Source organism: Falco punctatus (assembly GCF_963210335.1).
Source record: "Falco punctatus genome assembly, chromosome: 1".
Lineage (NCBI taxonomy): Eukaryota > Metazoa > Chordata > Aves > Falconiformes > Falconidae > Falco > Falco punctatus.
The window spans coordinates 119,854,778-119,871,578 of NC_137580.1; the positions used below are offsets into that span (position 1 = coordinate 119,854,778).

Sequence of the window (16,801 nt, forward strand, 5' to 3'; positions counted from 1 at the left end):
GTCGATGCCGTGGCTCCTCGCCTGCCTGTGGAGCCTTGCTCCACCCCTCACTCGCTAATAAAGCCTCCGCCGCGCCGGTCCCTCCTTTGCCACTGACTCATGGGCTGACCTAGCCCAATCCCCTAACTGCCCCGCACCTCCATTTTCTGACCTATAAAGCAGGGCTCACCCCCACCTCTCTCCCACTTCCTTACATAAGAGCACCAAGCACCAAAGCAAACCCCGCAGCACTTGGCAACCCAAAAGCGATGCCCAAGGGGCAACACTGGCTGCTCCACAGCAGCGGATGGGCTTGGCCACCCATGCCCAGGGGCATACGGACCCTCGCTGTGGGTTTTGCAGGCACTGCACAGCCCTCGAGGGTACTGGCACGCAGCCATGAGCTGGCCACTGGTTGCACCCCCAGACAACATCTCCCCAGGGGTTTTGCTCGTGTTTTGGGGGCTGGGAAGAGGGCAGTGAGCAGCATGTGCTGTTCTTGGCGTAGTGTTCTGCCCACTCCGGTGCCAAGGAATGCCTTCACCCCACTGGCCTGGTGCTTTGGCACAGCTCCAGCACCCCGAAACCCAGCTGGTCGGGTTTGGAAAGCAGGGCAGGGATGGCTGGGGAGGTGGAGGCTTTCTGGGCACCCATTGGGCTCTGCTGGACTTGTCTCTGCTGTTGGTCAGGGAACAGCCCTGGCCGCATCCTGCCCCCATCCTGCCCCCTTTCTCCTGGGAGAAGCATAAAAACACCCTCCCACCCCCCTTTTTTTGGTTTGGTTTTTTTTTGGTTTGTTGTTGCTTTTGAAGACAATGGCAAAGGCTGCTCCATGTAAAGCAGGACTGTGCCCCAAAGGGTCCTGAGGTGGGGGACAAGCATCCTTGGGTCACTGTGGGGACCAGGTGACAGTGCCTGCCAGCATCCCCATGGGAAGGCTGCTGGGCAGTGGGGCCCATGGGGCACCCAGCAGGTGTGGGGATCTCCAGGGAGAGGGATACCGGAGCTTTGGTCCCCAGAACCAGCGGCGGTGCTGGGCCAGCACAGGCAGGGACAGAAGCAGGAGCCGGCTCTGCCGTGGCCCAGCGCTGCCTGACGTAAGAGGTTACACAAGCCCGTGCGGGCAGGGTGCTGGCAGCAGCATCGGCATGTCTGTGACAGGAGCCCTGCTCTGGCTGCGGGATAACACCTGCAGGAATGGGGACAGCCCGTCCCCCTGCCCTGTGCGGGGCATCCCTCATGAAAGCTCTGGGTGGCAGTGGCACCCCAGAGCAATACCCACGGAGTATGCACAGGGTTCCTAGAGGAGCACGGTGGGGCCGGGCAGCCCATAGAGGGACAGAAGCCAACCTGGAGAGGGGTGAAGATGGTCTGGTGGTGTCCATGTGCACAAGAGCTCTGCCTGGGGGTGGCTGGGGTGGAGGACAGCAGTGTCCTATGGCCATGGCAGGAGGAGGGCAGGGAGACCCCTTGCCTGGAGTGAGCGGGTGGGAGAGGGCACAGAAAAGAAAGGGAGCCTGGATGGCGCTGGGACACGGTGCTGAGCTGGGTCAGCCCCATTCACAGGAGCAGGGAGAGGCTCTCTGACCCTCCCCAGGAGGCACTTTGGAAGAGCCGAGAGGGGCCCTGGGTGCCAGCGGAGCAGCACGCCTCCTTGCCTGCCGGCACCAGGTGATAGATCAGCCCCCGGTATTCCAGACAGCTGGCCGAAGGCGTTAGTCACCCGGCCTGGGGCTGCGCTCAGCTCCACTGGGCAGGAATGCCACGTGCTCAAACCGCCTTTCCCCAGGGAGCACCAGCCCTGTGGCCAGGGACAGTGTCCCCGAGCTGGGGCTGGCTCGACCCTGCTGGAGGTGAAGGGGCTGGGTGCTGTGGGTGCCTCCTGGGTGGCTTTCCATGCTGGGTAGGGGTCGAGCAGGTCCCCAGCCCTCCCCAGGCATCCCACGGACACCAGGGGCTGGAGGAGGTGACCCAGGCTGCCTGCCTTCCTCTCCAAAGGCAACCATAAGCTCCTTTCTCACCACCCCAGGAACGGATGATGCCAAGAATTGCCCCAGCCTTGACAGCACGATAAGGCCATGTTGGGACTGAAGGCTAAAAAAAAACCCCACCTGTTTATGCTGTTTGTTCTCCAAAATGAGTTTGTATATAAAGAAGGAGGGAGAGCTGGCAGCACTTGCCACCTCACCCTAGACATTGTCGCCACCCCGGCTCCCCACCAGCCCTGCTACTAGCAGAGCCTTTCCAAGGGACTGAAGGCAACGAGCCTGGTGCTTCGGTGGGGCATGGGATGGGCACAGGAACCCACTTGTGATATCATTATGGACTTTTCTGGAAAGGTGATTTTGTTGACCACAGGACTTTTTACTATAGGAAAGGGAGACCTGCTGTTTGGAGGAAACAGAGGTCATGGGCATATTTTTTGCCATGGCTGACCAGGTTTTTTTCCCAGTCTGGAGCAGATGGGGTGAAATCCTGGATGGCAAGTGGTCCATGGGCTAGGGAAAGCCATCAGTCCACGTGCAGGCTGAACCTAGTGCTCCATGGGGAGCTTTCATCAGCTTCAAGGAGGCCGTTTTCACGCCTTTTTCCAACGAAACATGAGTCTTAGTCACCTCTCCCTCAACAAATTGCCTGGTTTTCCAAGGGCATCACCTATGCCACATACTGGAAGGCAACATCCTGGTCTGGAAGTGGGCTCGTGCCAGGCAGTGAGGCTATTCCCAGAACCACCTCCCGCCTCGCTCAGTAAATCCCGCTATCAGCTCCCTGTCTGGCTCCAGCTGGCCACGGCCCAGCCGGGGACAGGGTCACGCAACAGCTCCTGTATTTGCCAGCAGATCCAGCTGCCCGTGGGCTCCCTGGGCTGGCAGGTGCCAGGGTGGTGCTGGTGGCTTCTTGTGAACCCTCTGAGCACTTTGGGGGAACCCTCCGGACTGTGCCAAGTGCCCGGTGACACTTGCCCTGCTGCCTCGAGTGCTGTGGGAGGTGGGTCTTATCTCGCCTTGTGCTAAGCTTGGCTCATTGTTGATTGTTCCTTTCCCATTCAGGAAGAAAGGAGAAAAAAAACAACCTACTTTTTCTGCAGAAGTGCTATCTGAGTCTCTGTCAAGCTGCCCCAGCAAGGACCCTCCAGAAGGGCAGTCCTGAACCAAGGTTATCCAATGGACCAGAAGAGCCCTTGCAGGATGAAGGGGCTGGTTTACGGTGGTTTTAGGGCTGAGCTCTCGTTCATTTTGCACTCAGGCTCATACCCGCCACCCCTCTACCCCTGTGCCCTCCAGCCTTTGACTCCCAGGGCTGGCAGACGGGCACCCCTGCAGACCTGGTGAGGGATGCTGAGGATGGCTCGGGGCCCCCCAGGTTCCCTGGGCTGGCAGTGGCAGGCAGCTTTACATGCTGCGACAGCTCCTACCACCCACAGTTTAGCCCTAACCTGGTTTCTATTCTAAGCCCTATTTATTTTTTTTTCCATGGGCCTCCTCCCTCTTTTGCTTTGCCCCACTTTGCCCTCCTGCCATGAGCTCCGGCTGCCGCTGACCCCGATCCCAGCAGGGCCTCGCTGAAGTCGGTAATAAAATGCACCAGTGAAGCTGCTTGGGTCAGGGTGGCTCCAGCTTCCCCAGGCTGGGATTAAGGAGCAGCACCTTGGATTTGCCTGCAACGGCTCGTGGTGGCAGGGGGAAAGCTGGAGGAACGAGGCTGGGGAGACTTTTCTTCTGTGGCAAAAATGGTTGCAGGATTAGCAGCTTTTCTGGTGTTTGCGATTTCCTAGGAGGCTGCAAAATGCCGGGTTTTGGGCGCTGGGGTTGGAGGACGGCTCCTTTGGCTGGTGCTGCTGGCAGGGCTGGGGCTGCAGCTGCCTGCCAGCCAGAGCCGACCCGCAACCTCCTCCGGGCTCCTCCAGATATTCCCTTGGTGGACTGGGATCCGGAGCACCACTGCTCCAAAGGTATCATTAGAAGAGTCCCTGTTTTTCCAAGCTAACTGGTTTTATGGGTCCGGCCGTGCTGATGAAATAGCTGCCAGGCGGTGTGTGAGTTATCCCTCTGGCTGGCAGGGTGCATCTGGGAGCTCGTCTTGAAGGAGAAACAAAAACTGCCCTCCGTGTGGTGGCACCTGCAGGAGGCAAGCTCGGCAGGGCTCCGGTGGGCTGCCTGTGCCTACTGGGAAGGATGGGCTCTTCCCTGGGGAAGGATGGGCTTTTCCCCAGGGAGGGTGGGCTTGGGACAGCTCAGCCCCAGAAGGTCAGTCCCCCTTGCCCGGGGGGGTGCCCCATGTCTAAAGGGCAAGGTGGGCACACGGGGTATTGGCTGGACAAGTCCCCAAGCCTGGCAGGGAGATGGAGCCATTTTTGACGGAGCTGGGACAACGGACCCTCTCCCAGGCCCCTCAGCTCAACCATCACCTCCCCTCAGCAGCCAAAAGCGGGGAAGTAGGTTACAGCTGTGCGAGACCTGGGGAGACGGGGGCACGTTCTTGGAGTCCAGCTGGATTTGGGCAGCCATTTGGCTCCCGACCAAATTTCCAGCCCGAAGGAGTGACACAGCGCATTGGCTTCCCACCCCAGCTGGGCGGCTCACTCCCTTCCAGGCACTGCCTCCCAGGCACGCCAGGTTACATCACACCCCGGCTGCCCTCGCTTCCCCTCTGGCTGGAGCAGCCCAGGACCACGGCACCCAGCTGCTGTTGGCACCCAGGATGGCACCAACCACCCATGCCAGGGCAGAGCCGATGCTGAGGCAGAGCACAGTCCCGTGCCCGGCAGAGGGTAGTGCCCATCCCAGGTGCAGGAGTAGCATCGTGCAATCTCTCCTCTTGCTAATTAAATCCGTGCATGGGCTTCTTAATGAGTGGGGAGCTTTTTGTCTTGCAGGAATTCCTGGTTTCCATGAATTCGACATCTCCTGATCCCACAGAGAGCAGCGATGGAGTCAAGAGACAGGCACTGGTCTGCACCCACCTTAGCTGTGGTTTCTTAAACTGGGCAGGTGCAACAGGCCTGCCAGAGCGTGTCCAAGTACTCCTGGGGAAGAAAGCAAGAGAGTTCTGGCCCACGAAGCTGGCAGGGAGACCTGGCCCTGAAAAGCAGCTGTGGATAGCGGCATGGAGCCACCCCGGCAAACAGCCCTCGCTCGGCTGCAGATCAGCCCGAGGCAGCAAGTGCCGGGCAGTGCCATTCCCCCCGGCACAACCTCGCCGGGGTCCTCATCCTCCCTCCACGTGCCAAGGAGGCTGGGAACATCCCTCTTTCCTAGAGAGGGCAGAGGATGGAGCCTGGAGTTACCCTACCTGCACCGAGTGGTAAAAGTTTCGTGTGGGCGGCTGCCAGGGAGCTGCCGGGTTGGGTGCCTGCCCACGGGGACACGTGCATGGATGGCCCTGGTGGCTTTGCCTTGGGGACCAAGAGGGCACCTGGGAGCTGGGGGCTGGGCTGGGCATTTCTGTGGTTGCAAGGGAAAATGTATTTCATTTTTGATGACTGGAGGTGCAATGTTGCTCCCAGGAGTGTTTTTCCAATTGCTGGCTGATGACTGGCGCTGGAGCAATGGCTGGTTCCCTCCTTGGGACCCATCGTTGCCAGGATAGGACCCCCAGTCCTCCAGGGTCGCAGAAGGGCTGCCAGGCTGGTGAGCAAGAGGGCTTGGCCATCCCTTGGTGGCACCACCAGCAGCAGGCTCGGCATTTTGGAAGCAGAGTGGGACAGAGCTCGTGGCATCTCCACCGCGCGCCCGTGTTGGGTAACACCAGGCCAGGCAGTGACGCCAGGGACCGAGGGGTGGGGGCAAGCAGTTTCGGTCAGGGCAAGAGCAGAGGCACCCAAACCAGTGATTACCTTCGCCCTGAGCTGCTAAGTGGAGGAAGTCTGTGATTAGTTGACACCTCCAGCCAGGCTTTGGAAATTAAGCCAGGCTGCAGCAAGGGGTGGATGACAACTGCTTTATTCACTGCTGATATATAAAACTGAAAACATGGTCTGGGTACGGTATCGGGATATTCCAGCGGTGGTGGCTGAAAGAGGCGGTGGTGGATGTGCAGCAAGTCACTGGAGGCATTTGGGGTGCTCATGGGCAAGGATGGGTTTTGGTGCTGTGACTCTGAGCCCTGGGCAGGAATGTCTGAGGGCTCGGGGCTGGGATTTACACCGGGTTTGGTTTTCATATGCTTTGAATAAACCTTCTGCACCAGCTGCTGCTGCGGGTCTCACCTGGCCCTGCAGCCTTGGGAAGGCAGGGACTGACACCTGGGGCTTGTCCTGAGCCTTAGGGTTCTCGTGTTTGCAGATGGCTGCTGAAAAGGGAAGAAGGAAGGTGGCTGCATTCCCCTCCGTGGTGTAGCTGGTATCTGCCATGTGTCCAACCCCACACAAGGAAGAGCCCCCCACTCTGCACGGGCAGTCCTGTGGGTCCATCCCTGCTCTGCAGGTGGGGGATGCTCATGGTGGTCCATCCCTGTGGCACAGCAGCACGCTGCCCTGGCCAGGACCTGGAGAACCATCGTCCCATCCGCAGAGCCGGGAGGGCTCAAGTCCTGCCATGCCTTGTGGCCCCTAAAGCTTGCAGCACCAAGGAGCTAAACTGATACCTCCATACCTGCCTGCTGCTGGTAGGTAAATCCCAACTGTTCTCACCCCAAAGTGAGCATCGTTGAGGGCTAACAGAGCCATTCCCCATGTGCGACCCCCCAGTACCCCTCTGGGGGTCAAACAGGGATGAGAAAAACACGGCAGCAATGCAAAGGATGGTGTGAATGACACTGGGGGTGTGGGGTTTGCACCCCCTTTCTGGCTGGGCTGTACCCTTTGTGGGGCTCTGTTGTTTAGCCGCTTCCCTCCCAAGGTGCTGGGCAGTGCAAGGCAGCGCTGGACCAACACAGAGCCTGGATAAGACCATTGGCCTCCGTCCATGGTGCCTCCCTGGCAGCCCATGCATGACCTGGGAGAGGGCAGCATGGCTTTGCTTGCTCTGTCTCACCGCAGTCTGGTCTGTGCCGTGCCGCCTGGCGCAAACAGATCGGCCAGATTAGCCAGCACTGGGATCCAGTTTTTTCCCGGAGCTGCCGAGCACAAGCAGGAAGTTTTCCATCGCCCGAAGTGGCCTTTTGTGCCCTGCAAACAACGGGACATCTCAGGAGGGTACTTATTTAAGGCTAAAAAGCATGACGTTGCCACGTCCCAGCAGGGCTGGGAGCACGTGAGCTACTGAATGGCCCCAGACGGATCCGGCATCTCACCACCCTTGCCAGCCCCGTCCCAGCCGGGCACCGCTGGAGCTTGGAGGTAGGCTGGGGCTGCACCCAAGGTCTTGGTCCCTGGGAGGGGACTTTGCACCCCACGGGCTGGGGCTTGTTGGCTGTGCCACCCCCGGCACCTGCTGAGAGCTCCTTGCCCCAGCACAGGGGTCAGGCTGGGTCTCGCCTTTTGGGAGCCCACCAGCCCAGTGCTGAGCATCCTGCTCTTTTGGCAAAATGACAGCAAGAGCAGCCGTTGCACGGAGCTGCAACTCCCTCTGGTGCCTGCCCCAAGGCTTCCGAGCTCATCCCTCTTTCCTCATCCCACAGCCCCACAGGGATGGAGGGTTTGGGGTGGCCTGGCTGGCCGTGGGGCAACCCCATTGCGGGTGGGTGAGTGGGAACCAGAGCCGAGCTCCCAGCCTGGCAGCAGCCATGGGAGCTGCTTGGCCATGGAACCTGGGATGTGCCAAACATCCTTGTGCCAGGGCCTGAATCTGGGGGGACGGAGCTGCTTTCGGGGTGATGGAGACAGGGCTTTGCCTGCAGATGGAGCTGCTGGTTCGGCCGTCGGGCTCGGAGGAGGACTGGGGTGAGGTGTTAAACACACACATTTTTCCTTCTTGAGGACCCCGTGGCTCTGCCAGACCCCCAAAAGAAAAGAGGACAGTGTTTAAGCTTTCCCTGCTGGGGAGAGGATGGTGATAATTAATCCTTATTAAGTTAATTACTCAAATGTGCTTGGCCTGAAAGAGGGGGCTGGAAACCCCACCCAAATCCAGGTATTAAAAAAGTGAATCTCTGCAGCCCTGGTGATGCCAGGGGAAAGGGGATGGTGGTTTTGGGGTATCTGGCTGCAGCACCAGGGGAGCTGATGGTGCTCCACTGCCAGCCCCTGCAGCCTGCTCCTTCCTCCCTCCCCAGGGCAGGAGGAGGAGGAGGGTGTGCAGGGTGGGTGTCTGTAGGGACAGAGGGGCTGCCATGGGGGCTCTGCCCCCCACCACAGCCCTGGGGTGCAAATACTGCAACTTTTGCAGACAGCTCCTGGATTTGGGGCTGGAAAAGGCCCCTCTGGGGGCTGTGGTGTGCTCTGCCCACAGGTTGAGGGAACCTCAGAGGGATCAGCAGGGAGCAGTTGTGGCTGCTGGGTCCTGCCAGCCTGGTATGTGTGTCCTTGTGCCATGCTAAAATGGGCAGTTTTCCCCTTGTTTAGGGGCAGTGACATGGGAGGACCACCCTGGGGGCCAGATTTGGCCTTTCCAGGTGCCAGCTGGGACTGGGCTCTGTCCTGTGGGTAGAGGGGCTGGAGGCTGGACGAGGGCAGCAGCAGGGGCCCGATCCCTGGGGCTCCTTTGGGATGAGCAGCTGCCTGTGGAGGCAGTGGGGTCCGCTCACGGGACCCCCATGCTGCCTGGGGTGAGGGATGGCTGCAGGGTCGGCAGCCACTGGCGAGAGCTTGCTGCTCCAGGGATTATGCTGATCCCCTCCAGCTGCCCTGCTGCGTGCCGCAGGATTTCTGAGTCTTTAACGTATTTTTCCTGCTAAATTGGAGGTGTTTGCACCCACAGCGCAAGGGGCAAGTCAGCATCTCCTTTCATCCCTAAAATCTCAGCTGGGTCAGTGGGACTGCATGGCTTTGCCTGTGTGTGGTGGAAAATCAGATGTAAATTGAGGTTAAAGTTTCTTTTTGAAAATGGAACTCGACAAGGAAGCAGCTTTAGGGCTACAACCCCAAATCTGCTGGCCTGCCTTGTGGCTTTGCAAACTCTCTTTATGGCTGCTGCTCTGCTGTGAGCATCGTGACTCCCACCTTTGCTGCAGTTTAAAGGAAGAGGCTTTTGGGGATTTGACAATTTTCCCCAGAAACCAAAACTCAGCCTCCCCCGCAGGGTTTTCAGCCCACTATTTCTCCTCTTCTCCCAGGTGGTCCCTGGTCCCAGCGGCAGCACAGGACCGAGCAATGCCATGTGCCTGCCTCTGCCCAAGCACACCGGCACGCTCCCTACAAGCTGCGGTGGGATCCTGCTGGCTCATGTTGGTCTTGGATGTGGGGCTGATCCCCACCTCCTCCTCAGCTGCCACCACATAACCAGTTCTGCCCTGTCCTGCCCTTGTGCAATGGCAGCTCCGCCACCACCCACCTTTAGCCCTGCTGAACAGCAGCAGCCCCAGCACCCTCGGAGATTCATCACCCTGCCGTCCCTCATGGTGACGTCCTAGGTGTGATGAAGGTAACGAAGACATCAGACCCAGCAGCCCCACCTGATGCACCCCTTGGGTCTGACACCCACCTCACCCTGGCCCAGCAGCACCCATAGGTGCTCTCCCGGCCACAGACTTCCCTTGCTAGCAAGTGGGTGATGAGAGTTGTGCTGTGTATCAGAATGAATCCCTGACCTGGCCAGCTGCAGCTGTCCCTGCAGCTTGCTGGGCTTCAAACACTGCTGTAATTCGTTAGTACCCCTGGCTCTGGAAATGATCTTTCGTAATACAAGCTCTTACAGCAGAAATGAAACCTCAGCAGGTCTCTAACGCACCCTCAGCTCTGTCCCTTTTGCAGTAGATGTGATTTTTTTAAATTGGCTTTTTGTTTGTGGGTGTTTTTTTTTTCCCCCAGGGTATGATGACAATCCCCTAGGACTTGGCAAAACTTGGGTGCAAGGTTTTCTTTCCTGTGAGCTGCTGCAGTGACGTGCTGAGCCTGTGCCAGTTTGGGGCTGGGGTAACCCGGTGATGGGTATAGCAAACCACCTATGGATTAGCTAGATGTCAGTGTTCATCAAGGTTTTGGAGGATCAGTTGGGCTGATTCAGTTTTTGGTTAGGAGAAATAACAAAGCAAGAAGACATCCAGTGCCACACCAAGAATCAACGCGTTTTTAGCCTTCCTCCATAAAGAAATGGGGCTCAGAAGGTCCCGGTCTGTGCACAGGCATCCCCAAAGCTTTTGGGGAGCCTATGCTGTGTCTGGGTGATTAGTTATGAGGCAGAGATAGAAAAGGGAGGAAATTCTTAAGAAATTCCTAAAAACAGCCCAGAGGGGAAGAGAGACTCTGTGGGTGTCAGGGCTGGGTGCAACAGCTGCTGGGCACAGATTTGGGGTGCCCTGGTCCCTGGCAGGTGTCCCGGGGCTCAGCAATCCCCCCCAGCATAGACGAGGGTGCTGAGCGGCTCCGCAGCAGCAGCAGTTTGGGCAGGCAGCCGCGCAGCCGTGCGCTGCCCCTCCTTCCCGCAGCCGGCTCCCTGCTGCCGGTAAGGCTGCCTTTCTCCCCAAAATCCTTCCCTTGTGGGCCAGGCAACCTTTGCTCCCCCCCTCCGGCAGAAGCGAAACCCTATCCCTGTCCTCAGTGTTCCGCTTGGGTTTCTCGCAGCTATTTCTGGCACTTGGCTCCTTTGCCTCCAGCGTTTCCACTGCTTCTCTCCATCTTTTTTCCACTCCTTCCCTCCTCCGCTGCTCTCGCCTCCCCGTGCCCTCCGCCGAGCATCCTCCCCACGGCCCCGCCACAACGGCTGCTCCCTGAAATGGGCCGCCAAGGCAGATTATTGCCATCGCTAATCTGCATTCTCCCTCCTCCCCGTCCTCCCCTGCTCCTCCCTTCCCCAAATCGTTGCTGCACAGCACCCTGTGCGGTGCCGCTCCGGCTGGCCGCCCTGGACAGCCAACGCTGGGAGAGCCACCGTGCCGGGGCTGGCGTGAGTAGGGGGCTGGGGTGGCCGGGGTGGCCCTGGGGTGGGAGGCTGGGTGACTCTCTGGCCATCTCTGCTGGCTGCGTCTTCCTCGGATTGTTTGCTTTTTTGGATCCCTGTCCTTCCCACGTCCTTCGGAGGCAGCGGGAGCCGGGAAGCCTGTCTGCGGTGGGTCGGGGTGCTGCGGGTGCTCATCTGCGGGTGCCACCCTGGGTGGCCTCTGCTCGGCAGGGAGATGCCGCTGGAGGAAGGGGACCCAGTGAGGCAGAGGGGACAGCAGGCCAGCGGCGAGGTCAGCAGTACCCCCTGCCTCAGGGCGACGGGGGACCCCTCGCTCCAGGGCATGCCAGCGCCCAATGGCAGCAGGATGGAGGTGACGGCAGAGTGCTGGGAGCTGGAGCCAGCGCTGGGTGACAGGGATGTGACGCCCAAGGGGGCCCCGCCACAAGCAGAGCGACACGAGGAAGCCCTGATGGCTGAGCTCTCGGAGCTGGTGCAGAAGGTGGTGAAGAGCAGCAGCTGGTGGGAACGGCACGGGGTGGACGTCAGCATCCTCGCCTGCAGCTTCCTCCTGCTCCCAGCAGGTAACCTGGCTCAACCCCCCTAAACCGCGGCCAGAGGGGTGCTGGGGGGGGTGTCCCGCTGCCTCCTCACAGCTTTTGCACTGCTGGTACAACTTTGTGCTGGAAGCCTATTAGCAGCCTATTAAGCCTGTGACAAAGCTGCAATTACCCCTTCACCCTGTGCCATGGGGCACTCTGACCCTGCTGGGAAGCCGCAGCAGGTGACAGTGGCACCCAGGGTACAGCCTGGCGTGGGGGACAGTGCCCAGGCAGATGGGCACAGGGCAGGACAGTGAGTGGCATGCCCTGCCATGGGGCAGAGAAACCCTGGCAGTTTTGGTGGCAGTGGCCCCAGCCACGGTGAGTGCAGGGGGACACGGTCAAGTGCGGGACTCCAGCAGCATGGTTAGAAAAATGCAGCTGGTGCCTTCTCCTGCTTTTGAACTCCTGGGGTTGCTGAAATCCTGGCAGAGTCATATTTGTCAGCAGTGGGATCCCAGCCAGAGCTGCAGGATGCGACCTGGCACCAGCAGCACCCGGTGCCGTCGTGGCTGGAAATGGGCAAACCTTCAGCAGGATGGCGAGCCTGGCTCGTCCAGCTGTGCAGGGCGGTGGGGGGAAGCTTTCTGGCTCAGGTAGTTTAAATACCTGTAACTACATCTGAAAAACAGATTTAGGGCAATGGCTGGCAGGTTTGGGTGTAGCAACACCTCCAGCCCGGCTCAGATGCAAGGAGGGCTGCAGTACATGTGCGTGGCCGAGCTCCTGCCTGGCTGGTTTCTCCACAGGGCTCCTGTGCCTACGGTCATCCCAGGCCATCCCTTTCCTGGCGGGTGTCCTCACCCTCGGCGTGGTGCATCACACCCTGACGGTGAAGGGCAGCCATCTGGCCAGCCACAATGCCTTGACCGAGTCCAAGTCCTGGAGCAAAGTGTGGGCCATCTTCTTCATTGAGGTTAGCAGGGCTATGGGGTTTGGGTGGCAGCCCCCCCAAAAGTCCCATCAGCGCCTTGCCAGCACCCCCTGAGCCCTTCAGGAACAGCCACTGGAGAACAAGATGGATCCAAACCCTTCCTGATTCATGTGTGGGAGAATTAAATGAAAAGCAACACTTGACCAGGAGCACCAGGAACATCCCTGCCTGTGGGGCTTGCGCTAGGCTGTGGGGTTTTGTGCTGGTCCCCTTGGCTGTGGGGCTGCAGAGCAGGGCAATACATTGTGGGGAACGGTGGGAATGGTTTCCAGTGCTTAACTCTGAAGAAGTCCATTCTCAGACTGGTTTAGAGCCTATGGAGTGCAGAGCATCTCCCCTGGGTGCATCTTACTGGGTGTGGAGCATCTCCCCTGGGTGCCTCTCCCATGAGCCCAAGCCAGGCAGTGCCTGACCCTGGCGCTGTGGCTGTAAGCATCACCTCTCCTTTCTCTTTCCTCCCAGCTCTGCTCAGCTTTCACAGTCGAGCAGGCCACCTACAACCATGTGAAGATCCACCACGGCTACACCAATGTCATCGGCCTGGGGGACTCCAGCACCTGGAAGCTTCCTTTCCTGAACCGTTATGTCTACATGTTCATCGCACCTCTCTCAGTGCCCATCCTAACCCCTCTGGTTGCACTTGGTACGTGTCCCAGCCACCTTGGGATGGGGTGCTGGGTATGCTGAGCTCCTTTCTGTCCAGGTCTCAGCCCACCAAAAGGTCCTGCTCGGTTTGGAGGCATCATATTAACTATGCCAGCCTGTAGGACACGGGGCTGCAGTGAAGGCAGGCGATGCTGCACTTGCTCTGGGGAGGGCATCTCCTGTATCTCTCCTTTCTGCTGGTGCTCAGAAAACACTTCATATTTTCCTGTGCTGGATGTTGAAAGCTCTGGCAAAAGCCATCCTGAGCCTGAAGTGCCCCAGATTTGCTCTCCGTTATTTCAGACCCTTGGCCAAGGCAGGGTTCAGCATCACACGTAGGTCTGTGGCTGGTCAGAGCATCACACAGGGTGCCTCTGATGACTGCACATGGAATGGGGTTGTGGAGGGCAGGATACAATGAGGTCAGGCAGGCAAAGCAGTGACTCGGAGGAAATACTGGTGCCAGAAAACAATCAGGGAGAAAAGCCCAGAAAATACTAAGAGGCTGAGGTAGCCCAGCCCTCTGGGCTGAACAACACAGCTCTGGACAATGCCAAAAGTGCAGACAATTGCTTGGCAAACTGTAAGAAACGAAGACGCATCCAAATCCCTGTGTGATGATGCACAGCTGGACCCACTGCCAGGGCTGCAGCCCACAGGGCACTGCCCTGGGGGGCTCTGGGCTCCAGCCCCAGAACCCAGCAGGTCGGCAGGGCTGGGAGATTGGGGTCAGCCTGGAGGATGGGGAAGGAGAGATAAGGAATGGGCTAGGCTGGGCTGCAGTGTTGTTGGCATGCTGGGCAGCCTGCCCGCTGGAGCAGCAGTGATGGCAGGGAAGCGTCAGCACCTCTCCCATGTGCTGCCTCTTCTTCCTTGTGCAGATTTGTTGAGGAACGTGAAGTGGAAAGCAGCTCTCCGGACCCTCTGCTGCATGTATCTAGGTCTTTACTGCCATTACTGGCTGCTGCTCCACGTCTCAGGCTTCCAGTCATCATGGTCCGCGCTGCTCTGCATGCTGCTCACCCGCTCACTCCTGGCCCATCCCTACATCCACGTCAACATATTCCAGGTAGAGCCCTGAGGTTCCAAGATGTCCCAATGGTGCTGGAGACAGGCCAGCCACCACCCGGCGCTGGTGACAGAGCCCTGACACTGCTGGCTGGAGCTTGTGTCAGCTTAAGGCAAGCAGGCTCAGCATTGCCTCCCTCATGCTGATGTCGTCATGGGGAGGATCAGGCTGGTGGTGCTGGGGTGGGAAGTGGTGGCCCTGAGAGAACATCAGGGTAGGTGGGTGCACGGGGTGATGTCCTCTGCGGTGGCTTGCAGGATTCAGGGGGCGGGGTGGTGTGTTTGCAGGTGGTATTACAGGTCCTGGGATGGAGGGAGGCTGGTGGCTCAAAGTGTGGGTGCACTGCAGGGACAGAGCCTGGGTGCTCCTTGGTGGCTCCATGGGCAAACCCAGCTCTGGGGTTGGCAGCCAAACCCCAAAATGTGGCTCAGCCTGGCCAGCACCTTTGTGTCCTGGCATGGCCAGAGCCCCTGCTGGGAAGGGGAGAGATGGTGGGTGGCACAGGATCCCCATCCTACCTCTCTCGCAGCACATCGGCCTCCCCATGTTTGCGGCTGATCGGAAACCCAAGCGGATCCACCTCATGAGTCTGGGAGTCCTCAACCTGCCCCGCAACATCCTGCTGGACTGGTCCTTCGGCCACTCGCTCATCAGCTGCCATGTGGAGCACCACCTCTTCCCCAGCCTCTCCGACAACATGTGCCTGAAGGTGAGATGGCCCCCTGGGGTGGGTTAACATGTTGTGAGATGACATGGGGACGAGACCAGCCATCTCCCCACCACCTCCTCTCCCTGCCACCAGACCTCCCTGTGCTGTCCCCGCCATGCTAGAGATCTCTCGCTGCTTCGCAACAGCCCCTAACCCACCTCCCTCTATCCCCACTCCAGTTTCTCCTGGGTTTCCACTCCCTGCTCCTACCCCTGGTCCCAGTTCCAGCCTGCAGCAGCCTCCCAGGATCCTCCCAACTCTTCCCTTGGGAAAGTATCTCCAGTGCTGCACAGTCTGGCTTTTGGTTCAGCCAACGTCCAGGCAAACCTCCTATAATTTTGGTCGTGCCCTTACTTGTTGCTCTGAGGTGTGGCGTGTGTTCCAAACGTGGACTCTGAGCACTGCCCCGGCTCGAGGGGGTCCCAAGGCAGATCCATCTGCTGCCCTTTGGTATCTCTACTCATTTAGTGCTGTGCATTTATTTTCAGTCTCAAGTCACAGGGAAAAATAAGTAATAGGAACAGAGGGAGCGGGAGCACCAGTGGGTTTCAGGTCTTGCCCTTTGCTCAAGCTCACGGGGCTGGTAGGACCAGCCTCCTGCAGAGGCGTGTTGCAGGGAAGGGGTAATTAAGTTGGCGGCAGCCTCCCAGCCCTGCCACCGAGCTGGCTGTGTGTCCACATTGAGGATAAGTATGGGTGCAAGTGATGAGCATGCGTGGCTGGCCCTCATTAAAAGCCTCATTAGGGCATCTCACCTAATCCAGAGCCCTGCAAAGGCATTTTGCCAGGGTGGAATCCCTGCGTTGCTGCAACTGGAAACTACCTTCCTCTTAATTTTCATGCAAAGATCTTATGGTTGGTGCTCCAGCCCTGCTTTGGGCATGGGGGATGGGTTTTCTGGGCACCTTGCAGGGAGCTCAGCGATGCCTCAGGCTGGGACACTTGTACTAGTGCCACACAGAGGTGACTGTGCCTTTGTCTTTGCAGATCAAACCCATCGTCTCCCAGTACCTGAAGCAGAAGAAGCTGCCATACAATGAGGACACCTACGCCTCCAGGCTCCGACTTTTCCTCCAGAGATATGAGGAGCTGATGGTCCACGCTCCCCCCATCACGGAGCTGGTGGGCATCCAGTGAGGACAGGGACCCAGGACTTGGGGGGCTTGCATCAGGGTTGGTGTTAGCAGGATCGGGGCTACACAGACAAACGCCTCCATAAAGCCATCGTGTAGGAAACATCTCTCCCCGATGTCTTGCTTTTGGCTAGATAGTGATGCATGGAGCCACTGCAGGAGGAGAGCTGGGAGGTGCAGTGCTGGGGACAGAAAAAGGGGGGGTCCCCCCCAGTTATTCCCAGCCAGGGATTAGTTTTATCCACTCTGCTTTCATGCCTGGGGAGGGGAAACCCCCCATCTGCTGGCTGGGGTCTCGCTGCAGCCGGACCATGGGGGATGCGGCTGGGATGTGGCGCTGTGTCTGGGGCATCTGGAGCTGGGTCATGGCTGAGAACCACCAGGATCTGTAGGATGGAGCTGCAAATGTGTGGTCAGGAGCTCAGTGAAGGGATGGATCGTGGGAAGGGGGTTGCAATCACTGCTGCCTGTGCTTTGCCTGACTGGAGTAAATCAGTCCCTTCTAGGACCAACGATTTGGCAAATTCAGCCTTAATACGTTGAGGTGGATCTTCTGTATTGTTGGGTTTTGTTGCTGGAGCAAGTCATACTGGTGCCCACGATGCCCAAGGCAGGGCTGGGGAAAGACCCTTGCCCCACGTGGGATTAGCTGTGTTGGGGTGCCAGAGGTGACCCCATACCTGATTGTTGCTATTGCAAGAATTCAGTAGCAAAATCAGAGCTAAAAACCAGATTTTCCCTGTTTAGGGAGGGTGAACTCAGCCCACTGTGCTGCAGTCAGTGGGCAGGATGCTCACGTGGCTGCTTCCAGCCC

The 16,801-nt window shown here is 58.8% G+C and overlaps 2 protein-coding genes across 7 annotated transcripts in view; one reads left to right on the forward strand and one right to left on the reverse strand.

Annotated features, from left to right (window-relative positions):
• Window positions 1-16,801, reverse strand: part of NUP85 (nucleoporin 85) — a 246,140-nt gene that overhangs the window by 209,884 nt on the left and 19,455 nt on the right. The gene's annotated exons all lie outside the window — the stretch shown is intronic.
• Window positions 10,433-16,094, forward strand: FADS6 (fatty acid desaturase 6; the record flags this gene model as incomplete). Of its 5 annotated transcripts, none has more annotated exons than XM_080389543.1 (7): window positions 10,433-10,460; window positions 11,211-11,479; window positions 12,247-12,413; window positions 12,894-13,074; window positions 13,958-14,145; window positions 14,675-14,854; window positions 15,842-16,094. In XM_080389543.1, the coding sequence occupies 6 exons, from the start codon at window positions 11,239-11,241 to the stop codon at window positions 15,989-15,991; spliced, it is 1,107 nt and encodes a 368-aa protein (XP_080245669.1). In that variant the 3' UTR covers window positions 15,992-16,094. The 5 variants fall into 5 exon arrangements, with proteins under 5 accessions (XP_080245669.1, XP_080245665.1, XP_080245666.1 ...); XM_080389539.1 differs by lacking the exon at window positions 10,433-10,460 and adding an exon at window positions 10,731-10,901 and having other exon boundaries at window positions 11,236-11,479; XM_080389540.1 differs by lacking the exon at window positions 10,433-10,460 and adding an exon at window positions 10,731-10,901 and having other exon boundaries at window positions 11,236-11,479; window positions 14,018-14,145.